The sequence below is a fragment of the Cyclopterus lumpus genome, chromosome 3, assembly GCF_009769545.1.
Source record: "Cyclopterus lumpus isolate fCycLum1 chromosome 3, fCycLum1.pri, whole genome shotgun sequence".
NCBI classification, from domain to species: domain Eukaryota; kingdom Metazoa; phylum Chordata; class Actinopteri; order Perciformes; family Cyclopteridae; genus Cyclopterus; species Cyclopterus lumpus.
Window position 1 is genome coordinate 20138712 of NC_046968.1, and position 27551 is coordinate 20166262.

The window sequence follows — 27551 nt, forward strand, 5'->3', positions numbered from 1 at the left end:
CAACATTTGCTTTAAAGTATCATACACAGAAAAGTTATTACAGAGTTGAACGATCATAAGGATAACACATTTCGAGGGATATGTTTTTAACACATTGCACATTAGGAAATGCATCAGACTGCCTGTACACAATATTGTACACAGCAAATATTTCTGCTTCATTGGTAAATTGTAGAACAAAATAGTTTACATACTTTTGTATATAATCCATTTCATGATTAAGGCAAAACCATAATGCACTGGCCAAAGAGGATTAACCATAAAAACTATGCTCTTGCTGTCTAAGTGAAGCTCGACATTTAACTTCCTGAAGTGGCTCAATATTGGTTACGTCTGCTACATACACTGCCCGGTGCTTATGCTGTATATACATCATGTTGCCCACCAGGGGAATAAGGTGATAATAAGCAAAGCATAAAAAACCATCTCTCCAAACAGAAAACAGTGTCCCAGCTCAAGAAGAAATCAGCAGGTATTCTTGTTTCAGTTCGGCTCAGCACTTCCAGATCTCTAATCTTTGTCATTTAGCGGCTACATAAAATATCAGAGCAGATGATTCAACTTTAGCCACCACAGCAGTCCCACTTTTCACTCCCTTTATTTCTCTGGGAAGAAACGTTTTTTAATAAAAGTGTCAGAAAAGTCAAACCCTCAACATGTATGACTCTGCCATTCTCGCTCTGTAAGCAAATCAACCAGGACTGACATTTGATGGATTACACGACTTTGAAGTGCATGCAGCCAGTGGATTAACAGATATTTGTATTACTTTTAAATGTAAGATTTGCACTTGAGGACAAATAGGCTGAAGAAATAGCTGTTGTAATCAGGCAGAATGTGTGAGTGGGGACATGTTTAGAGACAGTTGCACTTGCGTGCAGTTCTTTCTTCAAATTGATCATCATGTGTCAAATATGACCACCATTTCTCATGAACGAGAGCCTTTTTCCAGACTGCACATTCCCATTAGGATACGATTAAATAGCCACTCTATATACTCTCTCATCTGTCTGCTCTGTGGTTGAAAAAAATGTATCATAAAATGGTATTTAAGACGAGAAATAAGATATAAATACTCTGTAACTATATAAATAAAACCTCTCTGGGCTTCTACTCAGTCTCTAATAACGATTATACACTAACGAGTCCATTGGGGAGCACATACTAGAAGGGCACGGCCTACTGTGTCTAATACAAATAATAGTTTATGTACATTATGATATATTGTTCTTGTACATTCCTCGACACTGGCTGCATCCCCGCCTGGTTCAGCAGTTGCACCGCCCTCTCCAGCGAAGCATTCCAGAGGGAGGTGAAAACTGCACATCACCATAAACCTCTACACCCAACAGTGCAGGAAGAAGGCCAACAGGATTATCAGGGACCACTTTACCTCTATAGACCTTAACTTATTGTTTTAAACCTGTTTACAGCTCTTGATATTTATATAAATATATTACTAGATATCAGTTAATTCATTTTGCCATTACTGTTTACCACAATTACATATGATTTAATTTGAGATTTTATATATGTTCATTTTTATCCCTATATTTTTAACTTTTACAATTTATGATTTCATGTTGTAGATTTACATTTTTACTTGGGTGATCACTGTTGGAGTGAGCCTGAGATCTAAGAGTTTCATTGACAACAACTGCTTCTGTGTAATTGTTGTGCACATGATAATAAATAACTTGTAAGTTGATCCATATGAGGTTTGAGAGAGAGAGAGATCATCTTCATGATAAAGTTTTGGGCTCGATTCTCAGAGACGCGTCATACAGGCTTTCCTCATCCAGCGTTGTACTGCTGTCCAGCAAGTACTTTGCGACCTAAAGCAATAATGAACACAGACACAATTTAAAACGAGTGTCCCGGGATGCCATGCATATCTGGAACAAACAGAAATCTAAGCTTGATGAATAAGGAATATGATGAAAATAACTTATTTTGAAGTACTTTAACTAAACAATACAGACTATTAGGAAAAGTAAAATGACATTGCAATATTTGTCAAGTAATACGTCCAAAAAAGTAATCAAAGATGTGAAAAAGTATAAAATACAGAATGAAATAATACATAAGAAAAGATCACCTTTGGTTGATAATCAATCTTGTAAGCCGTTTGCTGAAATTGCCGTATTTCTCTGATAATGTGAGATATCTGGAGACAAATTACATAAAAACAACTTAAGACAGAAACAACATTATGTTCATGTTATTGTGTGTACTTCAGCAGGCTGGGGTTCTTCACCATTCTCATCTTGGAGAAGTTAACCAGGCTGTCCTCGGTGTAGTTGGGCGTTCCCTCCTCGATGAAGGCCAGGTCAGTCAGGTACATTCCCAGGTAGGGAACACAGGGAGGGTCACAGCTGAGGAGGAGAGGAGGGTCAGGTGGTGAGATATAGTGCTCACACATAAAGAGCGATGTGTAAACCTCCTCCACCACAATGTGTGAGCGAAGAGCTAGAGATACGTACTTCTTCAGAGCTTCTCTCAGGTTTTTGAATCGCCCTTCTGATGACACCAGCTTTTGTAACTTGTCAATCACGGTCTTTGTCTAGAAAATGGATCAAAGCAAAACTTTTATTACCAGCAGCCAAAAAGGTAATTGAAATCTCGATCAGAGTTTTGTGAATTGAGGGCAATGCTCTTTAAAAAAATACCATTATCTGCCTCACTAAGAACATGTGAGGCTTCCTTTAGTTTTATTTAATTTTTTATACAAAGTATTTTTTTTAAATGAAGCTTAAAATGCTCACTACAGTATAATTGAACAAAAAAGCTTGAAAAAAACATGCCAAGAGTTGGATTAGAAGATTCATACCACTTTCATATGTGAACTATTAGAAAGCTAGTCAGGAGGTAATTAGCTTAGCATAGGTTAGCATAAAGACTGGAAACAAGGGGAATCAACTAGCCTGCTTCTGTCCAAAGGAAACAAAAACTTCTCCTCTAAAACTCAATCATTAACAAGTTACACATGCTTTGTTAAACGAAGAGATAAATTTTTTTCTTGGCCAGAAGTCGTGACTTCTTGGAGTTTCGATAGTTGCTTGATACCAATGACAAAACCGGCCCCCAGAAAGCCTTATATTTAGTGTTCAGACATGAGAGTGGTATTGATCTTCTCATATTACGCTTGGCAAGAGAGAAAGTAAGCGTATTTCCCAAAAATGGCAAACTATTCCTTTAAGGCCAGCTAAACTTTATTACTAATTACTTTAGCTAAATCCTGAAAACTTGCACCCAGTTAACTTCACTGCTGGGAAGCAACGTCAACGATACCTGCTTGGAGACTTTGAGCCAGGTCTTCTTGAGGCGGAAGACGGAGCTGCGATTGAGAGAGGACGTAATCTCCAGCATGGCGTTGTAGTTGTGGAGGCAGCGACAGATGTCAGCCACTGCCACCCATTTCTCGATCACCGCCACTCGCATGTTGACATCATCCCACTGCAGGATCTCTGTGGCAATCTTGTTGCTGATCTGACAAAAAAAGAGAACAAATACATGGTAATAATAATGACTGTCAATCAATCAATCAATCAATCTATGCATCTATCTATATCTCTATCGATCTATCTATCTATCTATCTATCTATCTATCTATCTATAATACACATGTACATTTTTGGTCACAATACCAGAGTAAACACATACATCGTTGAAATGCTTGGTTGTCTTCATAATATAGGGAGTTCTCTCGTTCTTGTCGTTCTTCATCCAGCCTTGACCAAAGAACTCCCTGTAGAGGAAAATGTTGTTTCAAATAATCAACAATGAAAAACACACCAACATTTACTGTGTGCGTTTCCCTTAACTCCCCCACTTGGCCTTTATCATTTTGATCATATAGTGCCTGTGTTTGTACGTTTGCGTTTGTATTTGTGTTGCGCGTACACATGCTCATGAATGCCTGTGTACTCACTCATATGGGATGACCTTGAAGACCAGGTGGTCCAGCAGTGTGAGTTGCTCAGCGATCTCCAGGGCGGAGTGGCTCTCAAACGGCTCAGTCTTACAGTCTTCCATGGCCTGACACACACACACACACACACACACACACACAGAAACACACGCACACACACACACACACACAAATCATTATCACAATGAGTACACCAATCCTTTCAACAGGATGAATAGTAATCTTTTAAGAAGTACAGGGGTTATTTTATACTGAAAAGGCTGTTTATTTCACTCACCATCTGTCTGATCTCTTCCAGTGTGACCTGGTTGTCTCCAGGGTCCTCCTGAGTGAGAGTCCTACATGTGAAAAATATACAAGTGTCATTATTTGACAGTTTTGTCCACAATTGCCATGACCTAAGTGGACATGAATGGACTTAATCTGTCCAAAAGTGCTCAACTCGACCCAGCATGATGGGTATTCATTTTTCTCTTTGTTCAGTTTGGGTTAGAGGCACTTATGGTTCCAGCTCCTCAAGTTGATAATGTTTTGTAGCAATAGGTTGTGCTGACAGGTTGTTATCTCACACACCATACTGGGGGTGCACTCCAGTTTGGCCACGCTGTACGAGTGTACATTGTGAAACTGCTGCTCAGATGAAAAGATGAAGTTTCTATTTTATGTAGCTTCACTGTCAGTGTTCAGGTTAATTTTTGTGGAGGTCCAACATCTGGGATGTACTGTCTCTCCATTAGCTGACATCAGAAATACTGTACTACTTTTGTGGAAGTTTGTTTTCTAAAGGGAGCTGAAAAACAAATGTGTCATATATGACTGTGTGTGCCATCAAGCGATGATAACAGAAAACCAACCTGATGATGTTGGCAGCTGCCTTTCTTTCTTGTGTCAGGAGCTCTGGGTCATGCATCACCTCCTCCAGGAAGCCAATTACCCGCATCTTTAGCCCGCATGTGTTGAGCTCAAAGTCCTGAAGACCAACACAGGAACAACAGCAGAGTCATTACAGAAGTGTTGTTTTCCTTTTCTGCAACAGCATCGAAAGACAGATTGAAACAAAGACATCGATAGAGGGAAAGGTGAACTATACCTGTGAGTGCTTGGAGACCCAGTGACGCAGCACATTCAGGACTCGGTTTGTGGCAGCTCTCCTGATAACAAACTCTTTGTCCCCATTCCTCTGGTCTGTTGGAAAACCTGGAACCCGGTTGAACAAAGTTGCAGTTAAAATTCCTTCTCACAATGATGTAACTCTATAACCTGCCATTCTATAAAACGGTCTGTTTTCTTTCTTTAGATATCACTGGCACAGACGCTTATATAAATGATGACATGACATTTCTAATTTGGTTGAAGGCCCTCTGGTGGTTGTAAGGCATAACACTGCGTATGCTTTCCGCTTATCTACTGTAGGTCACTGTGGCTAATTTGTCCAACCAGAACTGAATAATGTTTCCATAATAGTCCTCAATTGAAGTAGCATCCCCTCCCGCCACTGACCTGTGCTGGCGAGCGACATGCGGCGATACTTCTCCTTGGTTGGCGTGCCTTCATTGGCACCAGCCGTGGCGATGGCAAAGGCCGAGGCCGCAGAGAGGGCACTGCGGTTGTTGTCCAGCTCCCGGCAAGAGGACACCACCATGCCATTGTTGAAGGAAAACAGGGAAAACTCTACAGGGAGGGGAGCAAAACGGGAACTTTAATAAGATTAAGACCCTTAACTTCATTATTGTCATCAAACAGTTAAAAGATACTTCCACTCGAGCATTTTTTATTTACAAAAAACAATATTACAAGTCTTATATTTCCGAGCCTCGGGATCCGGCTGAAATGGGAACTGAGGTAATTGAGGCGTTATCAGGTAAACTATTAAAGGTCATTTCTTTAAAGTGCGGTGGAAATACTGATTGTGGATGCTCAAACTATGTTGTTGACCAGTGGAGGGCAACAGAGAGCTAAAACAAACCCATCACAGTGTGTCCTGCAGCTTGTAGCAGTGACGGTGTAAACTCCACTGTTTCTGCCTCTCTGCCTCCTTCCTTCGCTCCCTCTCTTCCTGCCTGCCTTCCTCCGTTTAGCCGGGGGCGGTATAGAAGAACATGCACATCGTTGCTAAGGTACAAGGTTTCCTTCCACCTACTCACACGAGGCACTGGCTTCCCTTGTATCCAGCACCGTGGGAAGAGAACACGCTGGGGATGAATTGTGCCTGACTACCTACGGGGTGGATGCTCCCTCTCTGTGCGGTACGGGGAGGGCCAGGAGACTGTGGGTGGTTTTTATCAAGACCTTATTTGGTTATAGTTACACTTGTCATTTTCCGAGAAAAAAAAGAGAAAAAAGTTTGCTATACAGTCCACTGCTGCAGTGTTTATTTAACTATATGAGTTACTCTTGTCATCTCAACCTTATTGCACTTCTCACCTGCACAATCTGACTAAAAATGGACCCGATGGTAAACAATCTAAATGACACCTTTTTTTGCCTTTGATATTATTGATTTCCACCTAAAATGTACACGTTTATTCTATTCTGAGACAGTCGCCTTTTTCATCTGCTTTGCTGACATCTTTTAAGAATAAATCAAACTCCTGAATGTTTCAAATGTACTAAAGCAATAGTTTGACATTTTGGGAAATATGCTCCTGCCTTGCCTTGCCTAGAAATAGATGTGATCAACACACTCACGTCTGTAGAGTAAATAAGAACTACTGCCAGCAACCAGTTAGCTTAGATTTGCACGCAGGTTGAAAACAGCTTAACAACATGGTTTTACAGGAGCTTATGCTTAATTTGTTGAATCATGTGATCTGCCAGCTGGAATTTTTCATTCAAGTGCTCATAGAGAGTGTGACATAAGAATCACACTCCTGTCTGTGCTTCATGTTATGACTGGTTATTGTTATTGACTTGATCTATTATTATTGATTTTATTTTTTTTCATTTTCTAATTCGCTCTGGCAAGTACTCTATGTCACCAGCACTAAGCGCTAATCTACTGCAGTTTGCCAGCTCTTACATTCTTGCCAAGTTACTTAACAATCTTGCCAACTCGTTTGTTTTTAAACTGGTGGGTTGGTATTCAAAAGTAGATCCCACGATGTCGCGGACATGGAACCTCTTAAGCATAACTCTGTGTCGTAACACAATGGCGCAGAGACAAAGTATACCGCACCAGAGTTTTTGGACTTGACGTTCTTGGGTGTCGATGGTGATTTGGGAGGAGACATTTCTGCTTCTACTTCCTCACTCTGTCTTGGATCCTCATCACATTCCTCTCTCACGGACAGATCTGGAGAGAGAAAAAGTGTTTCACAATCAAGAAATCAAAAAGTCAGCAAGGGAGGAGATGTGTATGAAAGTAATGTCTGGGCATAACTGGTTGAGCTTGGTGGTAGATGGGGCAGAGTGTCAAAACATCTGTACTGAATTTTGTTTTTTTGAAAACAAACTTTTTTGCTGTGCAAGCTCAAAGAAAACTGTTTAAAGATGCAGATTCTTTATTTATTTCACCTCTTACAAATGCAACATATATTCTGTACCACTCTTACTCTGAGTGGAGGATACATACAAGATATTAGCGTGACACTGGGCTTGTGAAAATGCTTCCACACTACACATGAACCTCATTAAAACTGAGCAAAATCCCATGGACAGTGATTCTGACCTTGCTTGTTGAGGACAGACTCCTCCGCCTTGCCGTCGGCTTTGGTCTCTCCCTCATCGGGGATTTTGCTGGCCATGGTGCTAGACACATAAAGCTTGTTAATGTCGAGGGTGGTCTTACTGAAGGGTGACATGGTGGAGTGCATGCTTGCATAGCCATTGGGAGAACAGCTGAGTGCAGCCAGGTCCAGGGCTTTGCCCCCTGTGATGATGGGGATGTTGAGCGAAAGCTTGCGACGGCGGTTGGGCGAGGACGTCTTGGTGATGGAGAGCGGAGGAGGGGAGGAGAACTTGCGGCTGGCACGTGGCGACGTGGGTGGCTCGCCGTAGAGGAGTTTGTTGTTCTGGCTGCTGGCAAAGAAAAGCTCCAAAGAACTGCAGAAGAGGAGAGAATGAAAAAGCCGAAAAAAAGACATAAGGGTGAACATCAAGAAGAGCATCTTTCACAACTGAGAACATCACTTTGGGGATTTTGGGTTAATTATTCCCAGTGACCTGAATAAGAGAGAGAGGGAATACTTTGTGATAATAGGGATGCATGGTGCACTTGGTGTCAGTACACAGAAGCAGAGAGGGAACACATTAACCACAGGGCTCTTCGGGAGCTCCTGCCTCTTTTATTTAAGCTACATTGTTTAAGACAGCATCCTTCTTGCACTGAGAGCCACCCCCTCTGAAGGCCTATAAATAGCATGTCAAGTGACAGTGTGGGAGGCACGGGTGCTGCCAACAGCAACCAGCCCAGGGGAGGCCCACAGAGACATGGGGAGAGAGAAACAGAGAGAAAAGGGGAGCCAAATAGAGGAAGAGAGAATGAAAGAGGGAGCAAGAGAATGAGGTGCAGTGCAAAAAAAAAAAGCAGGGGCAAAAACAGTGAGGCTGAGAGGGAGGGGGCTAGAAAGGAGCAACATAGTGGATATGGATTCCACCACAGCGAAGGCTGCTGACTGGGAGTGGGCGAATGGGAAGCCTCCAGCCGTGTATGGTGTTAACTGCGGCCATGTTGTGTCTCCTCGCCCAGATTTGCAAAAGAAAGGAGATGAGAACGACAAATTGGGGGAGTCCGGGAGAGAGAGAGAGATGGTTGAGTCAAAAATGAAAAAGGCAAAGCATAAAAAGCAAGGTGGAGAGTTGAGAGAGGACACAAGTCAAGCAGGAAAGAGGAACATTGAGACAAGATAATCAAGCAAGAGAAGAGAGAGAGGAGTAAGACAAAAAGAAAGAAGGAGCAAGAGAGGAGAGCACGGTCTGGGTGCAAAACACCACCATCAATATTTAATACCGTAGAGCCGCTGCAGATGATGTGAGACAGGGAGAGAAAGAGGGAGGGAGGGATAGAGGGAGGGAGGGAGGGAGAAGATGAGGGGAGAGGGAGAGGGTGGGGTCCTGCAGCAGAGTGAAGGGTTGCCATGGTGACAGCGCAGCGGAGAGAGGAATGGTCAGACTCGTGGAAAGAAAAATAAAAGTGAGAGAATGGAAAAGGGTAAAAGAGAGGAATGAGACAGAAGAGGAGGGGTTAGGGAGAGGTGGGTGGACGCAGGACCCAATTAACTGTGATGGTGGACAGAAGACGAGAGGAGTGGATGAGTTGGTGTGACCTCTCGCTGCCTCTCCTCTAGTCCCTTCTCACCTGGACAGGGTATATGATAGCATGAAGGGCTGCTTACAGACAGTCCACGTGAGAGCAAAGACAAATCCAGACACAGGGGAAGTCCCACCCTTTCACTGCACCACTACAGCTCTGTTGCTGCATCCTTCGGAGAAAAATACATTTCAAACTTTGTTCCTTTTTCACTTGTCACCAGCGACATGGATCGGCCTCGCACTGAAGTGCTTGGAGGAGTTAAGTGTAACAAACCGTATTAGCTCTCCTGTTGAAAGGTAGAAACACTTCACGAGGGGGGCCACAGTAACTTGGAATTAACTTAATCAAAATTGCAAACACTGTTACGTAGGTGGGCGGTGTGCTGTTTTAGCTGCAGTTTCAGCTGGTTGAGACACTTTCCCTTTGATTTTCTTTGGCTGATGTCGTCATGCATTCTCCTCCACATGTACACCACACTTGTAGTGAAACGGTGCTTTACAAATAAACTTGCATTCAACGCCTCCACACATCAAATAAATTTGGACTGATGGACCTGGATAATTAATTTGCCCTTATAGCTCAGCTAGTTGTTCCATGTTGGTTTACTGTAACAGGACTAAGAGTCACAGCAATGTTAGCTGTTCTGTGGAGCTGTATTTGGGCACAGTGGGCTTGGAGCTAAGCGTGGTTACAGCAATAATGCTATTGGGATGCTGATGGGAATGTCATTAGTTTTGCAAGTATTTGGTCATAAAAATGACATGTAATATCATAAACCAAACTTTATTGAAACTTTGACTTGATGGTGCCAAATGAGAAGTCAGAGGATCCTGAAAGTCAGTATGATTAATCATTTGGGGACTATGCATATCTGTAGAAAATGACATGGCAATCCTTCCAATAGTTATATTGATAAAATATTTCCTTTCTGGATCAAGGTGGTGGACCAACCAATGGAGCTTCAAGCATGGCTAAACAATTCACATATCAGAGTGCTGATTGCAGACCTCTTTACACCTGACAAATGCTGCTAATCATTATTCACATGACACATGACATCTATTGCATCTGTCCATCCGGAGAGAGGGATCCTACTCTGTTGCTCTCCTGAAGGAGTTTTTCCTGATCCGATGTGAGGTCCTGGGTCAGGGATGTCGTATGTGTACAGATTGTAAAGCCCTCTGAGGAAAATTTGTAATTTGTGATATTGGGCTATATAAAATAAACTGAATTGAATTGACTTGAACCTCTGTAGCAGCGTTTGCAACTGTTTCATCAAAGTAAAAAAGCATTTTTTTTTAATGAACTAGAGCTGAAAACTTTCCCACAATTTACTGGTGTGGAATAAAAAGCATGCATACTATAAATATGATGTGAAGAAATGTCCTCTTGATTTAATAAATGATCAAACACATAAAAACAATGTGTGCACCGTACGCAGAACAAGACGTTGGGTTGCTACCTTCAAACGTTCTCTATTAGCCTGCAACTAAAAAACGATTAGTGTGAAATATTTCATAACAGTGAGCTCATAAAATCCCTTAAACCTCTTGGAAACACCTCACTCGGGGGATCACTCACCGTGCGGGGATAGCACTGATGGGCTTCTTGTAGATGGTGATGAGCTTGTCCAGCACGACGTCAGCACTGCTGAAGACACGGTAGGAGTGGAGGAAAGTGTTCAGGAAGTCGATGGAGAGGAAGCGCAAGTCAGTCAGCCTCTCCAACAAACGCTCAACGCTGGCGTAGCGGATCTGCAGCACCTTGCAGGAGTTCATCATCTTGCTGAAGCGAATGTCGACATCATCACAGTACAAGCTGGTGTCCGACCTGCGTTGGGATTTAACTGAGGTTAAGAATGTGACTCATAGGAATTTAGCTCTCAGTAGTTATGCAGACCACCTCGAGTTGGTACATTGTTATGGTCACATGTGGGTCACTGGGGAAAGCATTACCATTGCTATGGGTTGAGTAGTTTTTAAACTAGAAAATAAACACTTACAAAAATCTATACAATATTGAAAAAGTACTAATTTTGCAATTTTAACTCTACTGTGAATATTTAGCTGTGTTTACACAACAGTATGTGACTGGTGTGTGTGTGTGAGTGTTTGCGTTTGCAATCTTTATAAGGACCCGTTTCAGACCTTGAGAGTGAGAAGACTATTGAAAATTCAAATCATGTTGTCTGGTTTTCTTCAGGTTCCAATTAGGTTTAGGTTTGGGTTAAGCTTGTAGTTGTGATGGTTACGGTTAGAGCATGGGGAATATGTTATGTCATTGAGGGCCCTCACAAGTATAGCACTAAAAAACGTTTGAGAGTTTGGGCACACATGTTCATGCATATTTCATGTATGTAAGTAATGTCAATGCCAATCTCTCTTTGTGCATGCATAATGTATGTGCTTTTCTGCGTGGTGTCAGACTCTCACTTAATCATCTGTGGCACGGTGACTTTACTGTTTTCCTCGAAAGCGTTCATCATCAGACCATTGCAGCGAATGTTGTCAATGCACTGAAAGGCAAGCAGACGGACAGAGAAAAGGTTGTTAGTGATGATAACAAAGCAACAGGGCGTTAACACACCTGTGGAGGATACAGGTTTCCATCCCGAACGGCCGTGAGGGTTGTTCTGTTGTAATCTTTGTAATGTTACGTTCTGTCCCCAAATGATGTTTGCAGCCTACAATCTCCGCTCTAATTTTATTGCGTCAGTTGTAATGTAAACTCTCTTCATCTAATGATGCTTAAGTCAAATCATCACTTTGTTTGGAACACATTGAGTCTTTATTCACGCAGGTGAGGACACGTACCTGGCTGATGTCGCTTGTCCACGCTGATTTCTCCTGTCGGGACGAAGGCACCAGGATGACGGTGAAGGGCTGGACGTCTTTGGGCTCCACCATCACTTTAAAGTCCAGGTGCTCTATGTCCTTGGCTGCAATGTTCAACAATATTAATTTGATTTGAATTCTGTGACAGGAGAAAATAAAATATACTGAGAGCAAACATTGTGAGTAGAAAACATAAATGTCAAAAATATGATTACACTTTGTGTAAGTAAAGTGTGAATTAGTTTCAGTTTCTAATTGTGACTCAAGCTCAAAGTTATTTAAATCAGATTTGTGTCATCTACTGTGTTTTTATATTGATTTATACATGAAACATTTACACACAGTACGAGAAAAAGTAAAAGAAGAAAGTTGTTTCATTCTTGACATTCCCAGACCAGTACGGAGGTCAGCATGATATGTGTTTAAAGTGCAGATATGTGTTTTCCATCTGCAGTTTCTAATTAAGAGAGAGTGGCATGAACGCACAATTAGTAACCATCCATTGTGGTTTGCTTGATTAAATAATGTGCAATCAACACCCTTTCAACCAGTTTCAACCATTATTAATGGGATTGATTTGGTTATGTTTAAAGTGTGAAGAAACAATATTTGTTGTAGAAAAAAAGTCTCCAGCTCTCTCTGGACACTCATGAAAACAGGATTATTATGGAGAATTGTATCCAAAAGGCTCAAGGAAACTACTTAGCATATAACTTATCAAATACTTGACATATTGTGTGTCTGCAGTTGTATTGTTGTAACTGCTTAAATGTTGCTATTCTGTGGGAGTGAAGCTGGAAAGGTAGACATTATACAAAGTGCTAGAAGTCAGTACAATTAAATCTTTGATCACTGACTGTTTGTCTGTTTGGTAAGGTTTGCAATTATTCAAGTCCACTAGTTTACTGAGCTCCATCAACTAAAAGAGTGCATTGACTTCCTGTATGTTTCAACTACTACATATAAACTGTTGAATACATTGTACATTGTAACTTACACTCATCATCTGTCCCCTCTGGCTCCTCCATCAGTGTGCAGTCGATGAGAGAGATCACTCCATTCTGTGACAGGGTTGAAGGTCACAAGGTCACATACACTTTGCTAGCAGCTAAGTGGAGATTTCGTTGTTCATACTTTGTAAATGTCTCCTCGAGGGCCATTTACAATCTGGGTCAAAGCTATGATTTGATTGGATGTGACAAAAACATTTTCTTGAGAAAAAAAAGATAAATTCAATAATTATTATATGTATATATTATATATGTTGGGAAAAATGTAAAGCGTTGTAAACCTTTTCATTTTCACCCCTTAAGTCGTGGAAATTCCAAACTCCAAAACTGCTTGAATTAGCTTCAACCAGTTTGGAGACATTTTATCTGTTTTATAGGATACTTTAAGAAGAATGTTTACCTAAATTTATTGGGTTGTATCTTTTTTAAATCAAGTCCTCTTAAGTACAATCCTACTGTACCTTAGTGATGTGTAGTTTTCCCCCGGAGCCGCGGGTACAGATGATGAGATGTTTGGAGAAGAGGAAACACTGTCTCTCGCCTTCTTTCTTCAGAGACAGAGAGCCCAGTCGGCCTCTCGTGATCTTCCCTTTCTCGCTCATCGGCACCTGGATCAGGGAACCTATGGAGAGTCACCATCACACACACACACACACACACACACACACACACACACACACACACACACACACACAAAAGCACATGAAATGTGACTTTGACCTTGATCTTATAATTGGTGTTTAAGCTTCAAAAGCCTTTTATAGGAATAATCAAATGTCTCTCTCTCTCTCAGCTATTCCTGTACCACAAGGTCCACACACCTTTGTAATATCAGGTGTTATAACATAAAGACAAATGCTCAAAATGTTTGCTCCTACTGTAGCAGTAAATCTTGAGTGCACAATTGTGTGTGTAAACATACAGACTTCTGTCGCTTGTAGTTTGCGGTTACAGTGAAATATATGACAGGCATGTGTGCATGAATAATCAATGATTTTATTCACATGTCTGCAGAGATGGAGGAAGGTGTTGAACATCTGGGTGAGATTATATGTGATGCATCGCAACAGAAAGGCTGCAGAAGAGATGTGTAAGGACGGTGTTAAATGTATGTTGAAGAATGAATATATGTAACTGTAAACAAATAATGCATGCTGTGCTGGTCAGTATAGCGTTACTCAGTTGATAGTTAGTTACTTACTCAGTTTGAAATTCAGTAATAACTTTACAGTTATTATTTTCAATGCTCTATTGCTTTAACATCCCAGGTCGGCTTGTCTTCTGTCTGACCAGAACTTAGATAGTGGGTTAATTATCAGTTGGGTCTCTTCGTGTTCAGTGAACTAACTGATCCGAAAGAGGTTTTCAGTGTATGTACAAATCATTTTTTAACAATGAATCCTGAAACTGAACTGACTAGAGCTCAGCTGTGATAAACTGTATGTTACTTCCTCCTTAAAAGCCTTTTAAAAGACTGTGAAAGCCACAGAAACAATCATAATCTGATAAATGACGATGACAGCTTGGACCAGAATCAGACTAAACGAACTGAAGACAGTCAGAACGAGCGCTGAACGTCACAGCGGGATGAATGGTGATGCATTCACTTACTGACATGAACTCAAGTGCATTTGCTCATTGACGTGCCGCTAAGATCAGAAAAAAAAGTACACAAACTACATAGTCAGTTTCTTGAATCTTTGACCTGAACTGACAATGTGATTTGAATCATCAAAGTGGTTGTTGATTTCCACCTCTATAGTCCGGACGCAAAGGGCCTTGAGTTCTTGTTTTGTTTAAGTCGGGGCGTGTAAATATGCTTTTGAGGTTGGGTCCTCTAGAAATCAGCCCCCGAGGGTAAGGTCAGTAAATGTAAATGTAGGCCTTGCTAAACTACAACATCTCATTTTCTATTTCTACCACATGTTAAATACAAAAGATGTGACGTGTTTGTTGAGGAAAAGTACATTTGACAAAGCTGGGCTGAGTAAACTAAACTAGAAATGTAATGCAATACTTTTGCCGTTAAGTATTTGGTACTGTCATCAGTCAAAACTCTTTCATTGTGTGATGTGTAATGAATAATCAAGTACAGTTTCAAGTCAATTGTCCAATGCTGGTTGTGTGACCTTTCATTTGGAAATGTGGCTTGAGATGTGGCCTCCTTAATTAAAGAAACTAAACATTTGCATAAATGAATGAGTTTTCAAGCCGTACACGTTTACAATCATCTTTGGTGAATTTGCTGAGCATACAAAAGTCCCTGTTTGCGATTTTGTCTTACTTACCTTGCCTGACAAACGTCTGACTGGTGTCCAGCAGCACTTCACAACCCTCCACAATCATCCGCTCAATAGCTAAGTTCTTCCTGATGTTCTCTGTCTCGCTCACCTCATCATGCATGATTCTGAAGGTACAGAATGGAAATCAGAAACTTCACTGTCCAAGTTCATTGAATGTAGCATCCCTTCACAAAATCACTGTATGAATCTGACAGACATCTCTGTATCCATTCATGTTCTAACATATACTGTTGCACAATGAACAATATATGTTCAAGTGCTTGACTGACTGATGAGCTACCTGGAAAGCTCCTCCAGTTTTGACTTGGCGTAGTCCAAACTGTTTCTCTCTACATGCTCATGGGGGGTGTGAGCCAGCAACTCATGCAGCGTCAGAATGTAACGAGGGATCTAAGAGAGAAAGAGAGAGAAAGAGGTTTTAATGAGTTATTGAAATTGATCACATTTATCACCACAACATATACTGTCTTCATTTGAAACATAATTGTTCCACTGCTAATGTAGCTTTGAAAACCTCAGTTCATTTTGTGCAAAAGTGCTAGAACTGTTTGAATGTCATGTCATTATTGAAGATTAAGAAACAACAACGTTTTCTATGGTGATATCTTACAATGGTCCCATTTTTGATTAATTCATTCTCACACAAATAATATTGATTGCCTAATAGAGGCATTCTTTTTTTAAATGGTCTGTTTTCTTTTAAGGCCAGAACTGCCGTATTAGTGATGTCACTATGATGAAAGTTAAGTTGTGAAAAATGTAAGATAAAGCATTGATGTACTGTGGGTTTAAATGTTACACGTGTTGCCTTGGTGGTGGAGACATGATTAACAACTCTTTTGAATATATTTCACCAGTATTGTTGTAGCAAAAATACCTTTTTCAGAAGGAAGTAAGGTTTTTGTGCAAGCACTAAACAACGTGTACAGGCTTATACTTTATGACATGTATACGGATTATGTAATAATACTGCTGTTATCAACACAGTGACCGTGAAGTCTCACCTGAAACATGGGGTAAGTGAGAAAGGTCTCCAGTGTCCTCTCCTCACAGTCGGGCTTGGCCTCGTACTGCTTCAGCAGCTTGTCGAAGTCCCGGTTCTGTTTGCAGTGGGCCAGGATCTGCAGGCTGTACTGATGGTTCCTCACAAACTCCTGGTAGATGTTGAGCATGGGCAGCAAGATGTCAAACAGGTCCGCTGGAAAGAGAAACAGTATATGCGGATGATAAAAACAGGATCAATAAGATGATCAAAAAGGCTGGCTCAGTGATTGGCCTTCCCCCGGACTCACTAGAGGTCACTATACAAAAGAGGACAAGGGCCAAGTTAAAAACAATCATTTCTTTTGAAGGCCATCCACTACACTGTGTTTTTAATGGACTCAGAAGTTCATTCAGTGAGCGACTCAGGATGCCTCAGTGTTCTACTGAACCACTCAGAAGGTCCTTTGTTCCGGCAGCAGTTCAATTTTTTAATGAACACCTTTAGGTGTTTTTAGATTTAGACTTAGCATCTTTCTGATGGTCATGTTTTATGGGGTATCTTCTGGTTTTGTTTGTTCCTTGTAGTGTGTTACTTGTCTGTTGTGTTCTGTGGACTGTGTCTATTGTTGTCTGTACGAATGTTTGGTGGCAAATGAGTTTCCCCATTGGGGATTGATAAAGTTTTCTAATCTAATTTAATCACATGTATATATGTTTTTGCTATATTCATTCGTACACTACATCAAGAGCAAACGCTAAAAAGGGCTATTTCTTTTAAATCATTCTCAATGAAAAAGAGTCAGTTGCTCTTTATTTGTACAACTTTCTGCAAACACCTAAATTCAGAAAGTGGTACATAAGTACAAAATGTTATGTTGTTTACCGAGTGAATCGTGTGAGGAAAAAAGGCATTGTTTCTAGAGAAAAGTTTTTGGATGGTATGAGTGCCACAAGCTCCCTCATGTAGGTATCTCAAAAACCTGCAATATATTTTATTATTATGTATGATTTGAGGGAACTGACCCATTGACCAACCTCAACAAAAACAAGCCAAATGTTGAACTGTGTGGGTGACTGAGGGGTAGTCTCCAAGTCTCTTACCCAGCACAAGTGTCGGCCAGCTGGCTATCCGGGCCTTCAGGCCCTGGTAGAAGATCTGATGGAGGAACATGATGGTCTCACTGATAGAAAAAATCAAAGCAAGAAGATGGTCATGAGCTATTGTTTCTCCCGCTCCTGTTCACAGGGTTGGCAGCTTCCACTGTCCCACTATCACAACCAGTCTCAGCACCAGCCACCTGTTAAGGAAGATGCTACTGACGTCATCGTGAGTGATGGGTGGCTTCTTGGAGCTGGCGGCCATGCGCAGTGGCCGTAGGAAGTTGTTGACCAGGATGTGGAGTTGCTGGACGTATTCGGCCTCGGCCTCCAGCATGCTAAACACCACCTGGTTCCTCTTCCTCATGCTTTCAGCGTGGGGTGAACGGATGTAGTCCTGGATGATGGTTTTCCACTTCCTGCGGCAAATCCAACCTCGTAGGAAACTCTGGACCTGTGATAAAAAAGGTTAGCACACAAAAGTTAAGCTACCTTAGTCTGCATTTGTGTATGGATGCATGGATTTGTGACTATATATACCTGATCTTTTCATGTAGGCCTACATTAAAAGGAGTATTTCATTTAAAATGAGGTCTGGGAAAGGGGGTTCCAATAGACTCACAGAACTTTTTAGTATTTTATTAACTATTCACGACAATTATCATCGTTTACATGAAGCATTGTCAGTTGATTAATGGTGACAAATTGTCACTGTCACTCTTCACTACACAATATCGATAGTAGTCCCTCCTGGATGTAGATAAAGACTAAGACTAAGATCCAGATCTGGCAGCTAATGGCTGTGAAGAAAAGCTTAGCTAGCTCATGTTTAGGGCATCAGTGTGTGAGGAGCTAAATAATTCCTTGTGTTTTTACTAAAACCTGCATTAATTGATTGTTGTGGTCACTTGGGGGGCAGCACAATAAGACGTATTATGACCATATCAAGGTGTCATATAGAGAACATGCTCGCAAACAGTTGCCTGTTTATACATCATGCAGATAGTAGCATTTATTTGGAGTAGTGTTTCTGCTAATCTGGCAAATCCAATATGCATTCTCCTTTATCCTCCATTTTGTTATTCACCAACTCCTGAGACCTATATTAACAATAATAGTTGATAATTCTGCTGCGCTACTGGGGGTTACTGGGTGTGTGAATCATAGGTGTAAATGCAGCTGTGGTTGGAAACAGTTTTAGTTGAGAGTACTGAGAGTAAACCAAAACAGAAACTTTGAAGGCGGCAAAAACAAAATTCTGAGCTCAAAGACATTAAAATGCTCTTGAGCACTGAGGGGAAAAGCAGAATCGGGTCATAATTATCTAGTAGGTTCATTGCCTCAGCTTTAAAGTAACTGCCTTTCCCAAACTTTCCAGCGTCATTAAGGAGCAGGCAGCTGCTTCAGTAGAGCTGAAGAACAAGCCTGTGGTTGTAGTGGATGAGCAGCTCCTTGCTGTGAATGCGAGAGTGAGCTTCCGTGAATAAATGAAGGTTAAAAATAAAATGTGTCAGAAACCATATGTATATCCCTGCTGGAACAGATCAAACTTCCCCTCCGTCCTTTCCCCCGTCCCACTTGGCTTTTCTCTTTGCTTTACTTTAGTTTTTCTTGATAAAGACAGAACAGTGATTCAGGCTTCCTCCTTTAAAACAGCGCGGCACTAAAGCAGTCAGAGCTCACCTTTTTGATCTTCTTGATTTCTGTGTCGTCTTCACTGGGAGGCACCTCTGGATTTGACTGGATCTTTTCATTGTTCTTCAGCAGTCCAGCGATCTGAAATCCAACAGAAATAAAACAATGCATCGACTGAGTACCTCACACTGTATGCATCTATAATCCTGCTGTTGATCTTGGTATTGTCATATTCTTTCACTGCACTCACTGTTTTCATCACAATTCTGAATTTTTTTTATGCTTGGTTTTTGTTCAACTTTGTTACTGTCCATTAGCTGGTTTCAAAGATTTCTTATATGAAGAAACGGTACCAATTGCATCTAAATGTTTTTTAATTTTCATGTACTCCCATTAGTCTCACACAGCGTATGAATAAGAACAGACCAGAGACAAACATCTTTCAATAAAGGACTGATAGTAAACAAAACAACCCCAAATCCATTACTATTACCCGTTTTAGCCATGGAAAGTGAGACATTTGATTATCATTTTGTGGTGCAGGCGGCAGTATCAGTTACAATAGAAGCTGATTCATGCATATTGAAAACATTCAATTCAAATGGAGCTACCCATTAGCACATTAAAGAGAGGTGTATTTGATGAATTTTAGACTGAATAATTAGGATACAAAACACTCAGTAAGAGTACTGCAGGGTCTCTAACAAGGACATCCCGGGGGCGGTGCAAGCTGCGACGCTTGCCGTGAACTCCAAACATTTTGGTTTGGAATCCGGGTCTTGACCTTTGTCCATTGCTCTTTCTGTCTTTATACTCTGTGACTGACTACTTTTAATTTTATCATTTCTCTCTCTCTGTCTCTGTAAACCATACAGCAACAACAAACAAACACACAGGTATTACTAGCATGAAAATACAAGGCAAGTTACCTCTGATTTTAGCCGCTCTATCTCGATTTCCCCATCCTCTATCTGTTGTCGAAGTTGCTTGGCAACCATTTTCTCCGTCTCCACTATTTGGAGTAGATGGAGATACTTCTGCATGAGGGTCTCATGCTCTGTAGCCAGGTTCCTGTAACTATACAGACACGCACAGAGACATTGTAAGGACCTCATTAACGCATGTTTCATGGGCTCGCCATAGATTTATCAAAGCAAAAGCAGACTTCTGATCAGCATATGTTTGAACCACAGACCTTGCGTCCGCACCGAGCCCAGGCACTTACGCAAGCAGTTCTTCAAATACTTGTGGGCTTAGCAAACCATGTGTAAAGCCTGCTTCTGCATGAGCAATTATTCAGAGCATTACCCAATTCAACAAAAGGTTTTAGATTAATTTGATTCAACATCACAAAACAGTGTGTTAAAGTGGAAATGCTCTGAAACAAATAGTTGTACAAACTAAATTCAAAGCCCTAGAATATGGCTTCTAGACTTGATAATCTTCAATAAAAGCAATATAATAATATGTAAATATATATCTTTATTGCCCTGCTGTGTATAACATGCTTACAGGCCAACTTACTACATTAAGTGTTGCTGCCCTGCCTGAGAACTAATCAATGTGATCTTCAATAAGTCCAATCAATTGACCTTTCGTCTTACAAATTCACACTGCTGACATTTAGAGTGATTGTATCGCTTGGCTTTTATGACCCTCTTTTGTCTCTAAATCCTAAAGGGGCATTTTGCTCACAATTTTACAGTGTAGAAGAATGGTGGGAAAGTTAATGTGCATTAATTTTGAGCTGAAGGCAAAATATATATTGGAGAGGACATAGCAGATTATTCTGTTGTAGTTCTCAGCATCTTATTGTCACTTAAAGAGAATGTCAGCTTAAAGAGAATGTCCACCGCATAAGAAAATACCCTGACAAAAATGGCCATGAAGTTTAGTACAAACATTCATGACTCCAAAGGATTACAATATAATGACTATAGTGATCCCCAGTCTTTTTGGGTTAGGTACAATTTGCATTAGTCTTATACATTGGTTCAGTGTATTAGCATATTCATGTTAGCATTTAGCTTAAATCACCGCTGTGACTTAGTACAGCTTTACATTCAATTCTTGTTAGGATACAACGATATCTAATGTTACGGTCCAACTGAAATCCTATTTAGTCATCCCTCCTTTTGACATTTGCAGGTACGTTTACATGCAGTTTGGTGTGCTGCAGCTGAGCGGCTGCTTAGCTAGCTAGCCTGGAAATTAATGTTGGCAGTGGACGATGTTTGTTATATCGCTTCAGTGCAGGACAACACGTGTGTTTGCAAGTTAGACAAAAAGGAAACTGCAGCAGAAAAGATAATGTTCACAGGGTTGGCAGCTTCCACTTGCTGTCCTGTGGCTCTTGTTCTTGTGCTGCCGTCCGGCTCGGCGTGACCGTCTGCATATGAGAGCATGCTGATATAATGCAAATCTATGGGCTGCCATCATTAAACCAAACGACTATCAAGTTTTACAACCCAATAGGCTCTGAAAACCCTTTCAATGTCCGACATCACAGGGTACACACACACACACACACACACACACACACACACACAGACACACACACACACACACTTCGTCCACATCCTCAGCCGACTGTGCGCATGTAGGTGAGAGGTCATGTGTGAGAGGTACCTGGCCTGTGTGATGGCAGCCACCCACTCATCACAGTCCTTGACGTCCTCTGTGCGCAGCTCCAAAGCCTTCTGGTTGTCATGATTGAACGTGACTGTAAAGTAGTACTGAAAATAGAAAAGGATGGAAAGAGTCAACTATTTGCTCAGCATTTAATAAGACAATCAGTATATATTAATGGGTTTTAGTACAAGAGTATAAGGAAAGCCTATCTAAGGGAAAAACATGCATGATTTGTCATCCCTGACTGTCTTTTTTCATAAACCTACATTGTGTTAAAATTGAAGTTGTGTCTACACACATGCATGCCCATGTGTGTGAAGGAGTGGGAGAGCGAGATCCTGAGGGAAAAGTCTTGAGAGATTCATTATAAAGCCTCCGTGCATTCTGCCTGTAACCTGGCAACTCACCTCTGAATTGGTGGAAGCCTCTCGACTGACGCCACATTTTGTTTAGCTTTGTCCCAGTGATTTGGCTTTATATTAGTGACACAAACACCTCTGTGTCCTTGCCCGTTTTTACTCCCTCGCCAATTATCCCCAGTGACCCTACAGCCTTAAAGGTTCAGAAATGGCAATTATAGCAAATGCATGTGGAATTGTTTTCTAATAGGCTTATCAGGTAAAATCCTCAAATCAACAAAGTGGTGGTCATTGCATTAATAGAACAGACAGCCTATTTGTAGTAGAAACACATCAAATGATATAACACTAATGCATTGTAAATAGACCCCCACAAATCCAATATATTGAATTTTTTTATCCCTCCCAAATGCCAAGAGCAAATTATTTGTGAAGGGAAGTAATATTCCATATTTCCTGATGAGCAGCAGAATGGGCCTTGGTCAATAATGTGCTTCCAATCTCTCGCTTCCTGTGAGCTGTTAGGTCAAGCCTTTCTTTTTGCCACAGAGACACTATCTCTTGGTAAGTGAGACAATGTAGCCCGTAGTAAATCCTTGTTGAAAATCTATGGACAAACAGGTACTGTATTTGAGAGAAAGTATGAAGACACGTACTACCACTACGTAATGACTATGATACGTGTGGCCTCCAATTATGCACTGAAAAGGAATTTCTCAAGTCAACATTTTTTTATACAGTTTTATTTTTAATAAAAAAGCTTTTTCGAGTAGGCCTGGACTCTAAAAAGCTATTTTCTATCATACATATTTACTTTTACAGCTATCCTAATGTTCTGTTAGAAGTCATTAATAACTTACTTAACATTGTTTTATCACCATGATACTTCATGAGTTTTTCTAATTTTCTGAGAGTTGCTTATAACATAATGTGTGACACCGCTAACATTAGGGAAGCAATACTCTGATTGAGTACGAAATGGTAATGTTTTTTCCTTGTCTAATTTTGACAAACCTGCAGTAAACTGAATTATATAACTTGTTTAATTGACATTTAAAAAGTGAAACAAGAAAAAATACATTAAGAGACACATTTCAAAACAATTGGTGCATAAGATATAACGGCCCACTATTGATGTATGGATGCATTCATTTAGTCGATACAAGTCATTGACCCACTTGCTCCGGTATTGTCCTTTGGACACAGATAGTGTTGAGAATTACAGCGATAACTTAACACTGAACCCAACCATGCTGTTTGTTCAGTATACAATTGTTTCCTGTACAACCTACACTTCATGATTATACTTAATGAATTCTGTAAAAAAAAAGAACTTCTTCTTGAAGAACTCCCTACAAACAATAGTCAAGTTATGAAATATGACGGTAGACTAGATCCTGTTTTTTGTTCAGTTATGTGAAACAAAGAAAAGGGTAAAAACAAAAACATATCAAGCATTTCCACTTCATCCGCCCTCTACCCCTCACCACCTCACATTTCTTATATGCCCATATTTGCTGCACTTGCTAAGTAAAGCACAATGCCGAGGCATGTTGTTGCACATTTCGTTGGCCCCTTCAAATGCACTTTTTTCAGATGCAAATAGGGGTTGCCATAGTAACTGTGGGCTTAAACGTAGCTCGCCTTCTAAATGGGGAATAAGAACATTTAAAAAGTAGAACACTCCAAAGAATACAATGAGAAGGGAGAGACAGACGAGAGGGAGGAAGAGAAAGATCTTTTGCCTTCTTGAGGAGTGAGGGCTATAAAAAGCGCTGTAGCCCTGCAAGGTGGCAGTTGGCTTGGCATCTATTCGCAGCATTGTCCCTCTCCCTGTCACACATAGATAAGATCCAGCACTCGCCCGACCAATCCTCCTGCAGCTCTGACACACACACACACACACACACACAAACACACAGTACATGCAGACACAACACTAAGACGCTCATCAGAAATCTGTTGTAATCTGCATATGGACCAGGTTTAATGTCAGAAGTCTACAATCACATTGCCTCAGATGACCTCTGCTGTCTGCTCATTGACTCGAGTGTCATTCTTTGTTTTTCGAGAGCGGGGAAAGTGAAAAGGAAATCTGTATGCCCTCAGACACCTGGAGCATTGATTACTCTTTCGGTTTTCATTTCACCTTTTAGAGACTGACATCAGCGCATGCCAGGAGGTCACAGTGGGGCAAATACATCAAGCCACACACTAGATGCACAGATGTGGACACATACAGACATGTACACTTGCATGATTACTGACTCATTACAATGCATGCAGTTCTCATACATGAAGAGCATGCATTTGTGCAAATACAGATCAAAATTTGATAAATTTGTGCACAAAATGTCACACCCCCACACAAATAACACAAAACTGAGAGAATTCATTCCTGACACATATTATGTAAAGGGACACGTGCTGAACAGAAGACTGTGTTATGCTAATTGAAGGCTTTCAAATTCATTTAATTCACTGTTGAAATAAATTCACTGGAGCAGCCTGCGTGAACAGCTGTCATCATAGATGTCACTCAGTCCATATTTCATCCCAAGAATAGAGCTCTTGTCCTGACAGGGTTTTAAGGAAACAGGCTTGACGGTGAGCAAAGTTTAAGAGTTTACATCTCTACAAGAGTGACCAACAAGTTCTCATAACTAAATGACAAAGTAGGTTGTTAGTCAGTGCCTTGCAAAACAACACATTTGACCAATATAAGTTATTTCTGCTCTGCTACATTTATTTCTGGCTAATTTTAGGTAACTAAAACTACTCCATAAAAAAGAAGAAAAAAAACTATAAATATCAAAGTTAACATTACTGCAACATCTTGCTTGTTCGGAAAATAACAAACAAGCAGGTTTTTTTTCCAGCTGAGGACTGCAAACCCCAAAAACCTCAATTTGAATATGTTACAGGTTGCAGGGAAAACAAATGGTCTCCGCTAAAATAAACATGTTGTGAATCGTCTGAATTCTGCTGGCACATCTGTATGGAGCCCTTTTGGTGACACTGATACTAATCCTGACAGCTCTGCCAACAAAGAGCAGAGGGCAAGTGTTTGAAGAAAATGACGTGACAGCAGAGTTCAGTTCCACGGACAGCAACACAGGTACAGCTGATGAAAACAGCCGCATACAGAAACGGTCGGAGACACTGAATCTCTCATAATTAATGTAAACTGTGTCCATCCTTTAGCTGTCATTTATACAGTACAATATAAATATTGTATCTCAGGATTGGGGTCCTAACCAGACAACCTACAAGGAAGCTGGTTAATTCAATGGAATTGTTTTTATAATCATAATAATTTAGAAGATATGAATTGTAAAAGTAAAATTTGAGCTTGACAATATTGCAACAAAATATGTGCAAACATCTTCAATCATTGTTTTGAATAGATAGATAATTTAGCTATATATATTAAATAAGAAATCCCATAAGAAACACATGGTGCATATTCAGTTAACATAGGTGGAATAGATATGACATGCTGAATATTTGTACGGGATGTTGTACTGGTATTAGTTGGGGATTTCTTTGTAGGACTTGAGAGAGTTTAGAACCTAAGTTCTAGTTATCTAAAAATTGCAATGGAGATATTTGCAACACCTGTGAGTCCAGAATAATGCGAGGATTGATCAGATGTTTTATAATAACACTAATAATCTGAAAAACATTTAAAGGGTTAAGCAATCATGAACGCACGTCCCAGGTTTCAGCACGGCCAGGGTCATTTGTTGCATGCATTGTGAAATAGAACATGACACATACATGATGTGTGCTATAGCTTTCAGAGTGAAACTTGTTTGTCTCACTTTTGCTGTACAGACATGCTCTATAGTGAAAGTGCAACATGTCTGCGATGCAGGAAGATCAGGTGTTCCTACATTCCTCCTACAAACTTTCCTATATACACTCATACACTCAAAAGGAAAATACATGCCAAATTAAACATTATAATGCCATTGGTGGAAAACAGTCAGAACTTTTGTCCCCTTAAAAACAAAGATTATGTTGACTGACCAGATGAAATGACTTTTGACTTCAATTATTCATTGGCTCTGTACTGCAGGGAAAGCAGAAGAGACTGCAGCTGGCAGAGCAGATTTCAAAAGGTGACTGCAGTCATAGCTCACAGCTGCTTGACCACTTCTCTGGCTCTTAAATGCTTTTATGCCACAAGGTTTATTCCTTCCAGCAGCAGCCTTCCTAAGCCTTCAAAGCGGTTTCGCTAGAGGCAACCATGCTTTCCCTGAGATTATTTCTGACCCTGTCACACTGGCATGAAAAAAAAAAAAGAGTGGATATTGTGCAGCCCTCACACATGTTAATCCATGGCACTAAATGCCTGAGGAATTCAAACGAATGGGGGATCCTGAAAAACAAAAGCATGGGACATATCGTTTGGGTTTCATTCATGTCTGTCGTTATCAACATCATGATAACGACAGAGCTATCAAATGAACCAAGCGGCTATGAAGCGGGGAGACGCAGTTGCCAAGGTAGGATGCTATTAATATCAAGACAAGGAATTAAATCAATACGTCAAAACGACAGGGAAGGGCAGCTCTCATCCGCAAGATGGCAACCTGCAAAGTTTGGATGCTGTTTAAGTTTACTCCCCACCTATGAGCTGCGATCCCTGAGCACTTGGGATGTCTAAAAATACAGCCTCTTATATAAAATAAATAAATAAATGTGCCGCAACGCATGATGTTGTGAAGAGGAGAGACAAACAGCGGAGGAAGGTGAACCAGTTCGCGTGTTTTGCAAAGTTCCTCCGAGATTCGCGTTCACCGCGTCAACTTTAAACCTCTGCGTGTCTTCGCATTTCTTTTGAGGCTGGCCGCGAGGCTATTTTAGTGCAGGGGTCGAGACAATCAATCAGTTAGAATGACGCCATTACGTAACACCCAACGTCAAGTGAACATCTCTGGGACATTGTTTTGCGTGATAAATAGATGTTGGGATAAAAACAACAACAACAACAACAACAACAACATCATCAACTCTGTCGTTTGCGATTCTGCTGCGTGCACAGATGCCTCCTCTCTCGAACATGATGCTTTCACCGAGCGCCACAGTGATGGGAGCAAGTTTCTCCCAACAGGAAATCACAACACATCAAGTGTCGTCGAGCATCCACGAGTGAGCTCGTTCGGCGAGACGATGCACATTGACAGCGGCCGTCAGTCGGACTGAAGTGAGCTCCGTGTGATCGATATCTCACCTGCTTCTCTAAGCATTCCTTCGCTGAGAGGGATAGTTTCGGTGACGGTGCCCTGTCACAAACGCATCCCTCCAACAGGTACAGTCCGGAGGGGCGTGAGCTGGAGTCGTTCTCGAAATAAAACAGCATGTTCTGCAACAAAGCGAACCACTTTGAATGCCATTTTGTGTTGTCTGAGCTTTTCTTACTCAGGCAACCTCGCCTGGTCCCATCCTTCTTCGCCAAAAGAGCCAGATAGGTGATGTGGCCATCGTTGAGTCTCATCCCTTTCTGCAT

General features: G+C 40.9%; 1 protein-coding gene across 2 annotated transcripts; it reads right to left on the reverse strand.

The window, feature by feature from the left end:
- Positions 1 to 1590: 1590 nt before the first annotated feature.
- On the reverse strand, positions 1591 to 27551 carry LOC117728661 (ras-specific guanine nucleotide-releasing factor 1-like). Of its 2 annotated transcripts, none has more exons than XM_034529433.1 (27): positions 27276 to 27551; positions 21675 to 21781; positions 19976 to 20123; positions 19095 to 19187; positions 17612 to 17865; positions 17415 to 17494; positions 16334 to 16527; positions 15610 to 15719; positions 15315 to 15433; positions 13488 to 13648; positions 13014 to 13077; positions 11996 to 12120; positions 11615 to 11697; positions 10764 to 11012; positions 7599 to 7972; positions 7102 to 7223; positions 5432 to 5600; positions 5022 to 5128; positions 4786 to 4901; positions 4209 to 4269; positions 3932 to 4038; positions 3664 to 3748; positions 3292 to 3489; positions 2484 to 2563; positions 2258 to 2375; positions 2099 to 2167; positions 1591 to 1835 (listed from the first exon to the last, which is right to left on the reverse strand). In XM_034529433.1, exons 1-27 carry the CDS (start codon positions 27549 to 27551, stop codon positions 1743 to 1745), a joined length of 3762 nt encoding a protein of 1253 aa, XP_034385324.1. In that variant the 3' UTR covers positions 1591 to 1742. The 2 variants fall into 2 exon arrangements, with proteins under 2 accessions (XP_034385324.1, XP_034385323.1); XM_034529432.1 differs by having other exon boundaries at positions 13002 to 13077.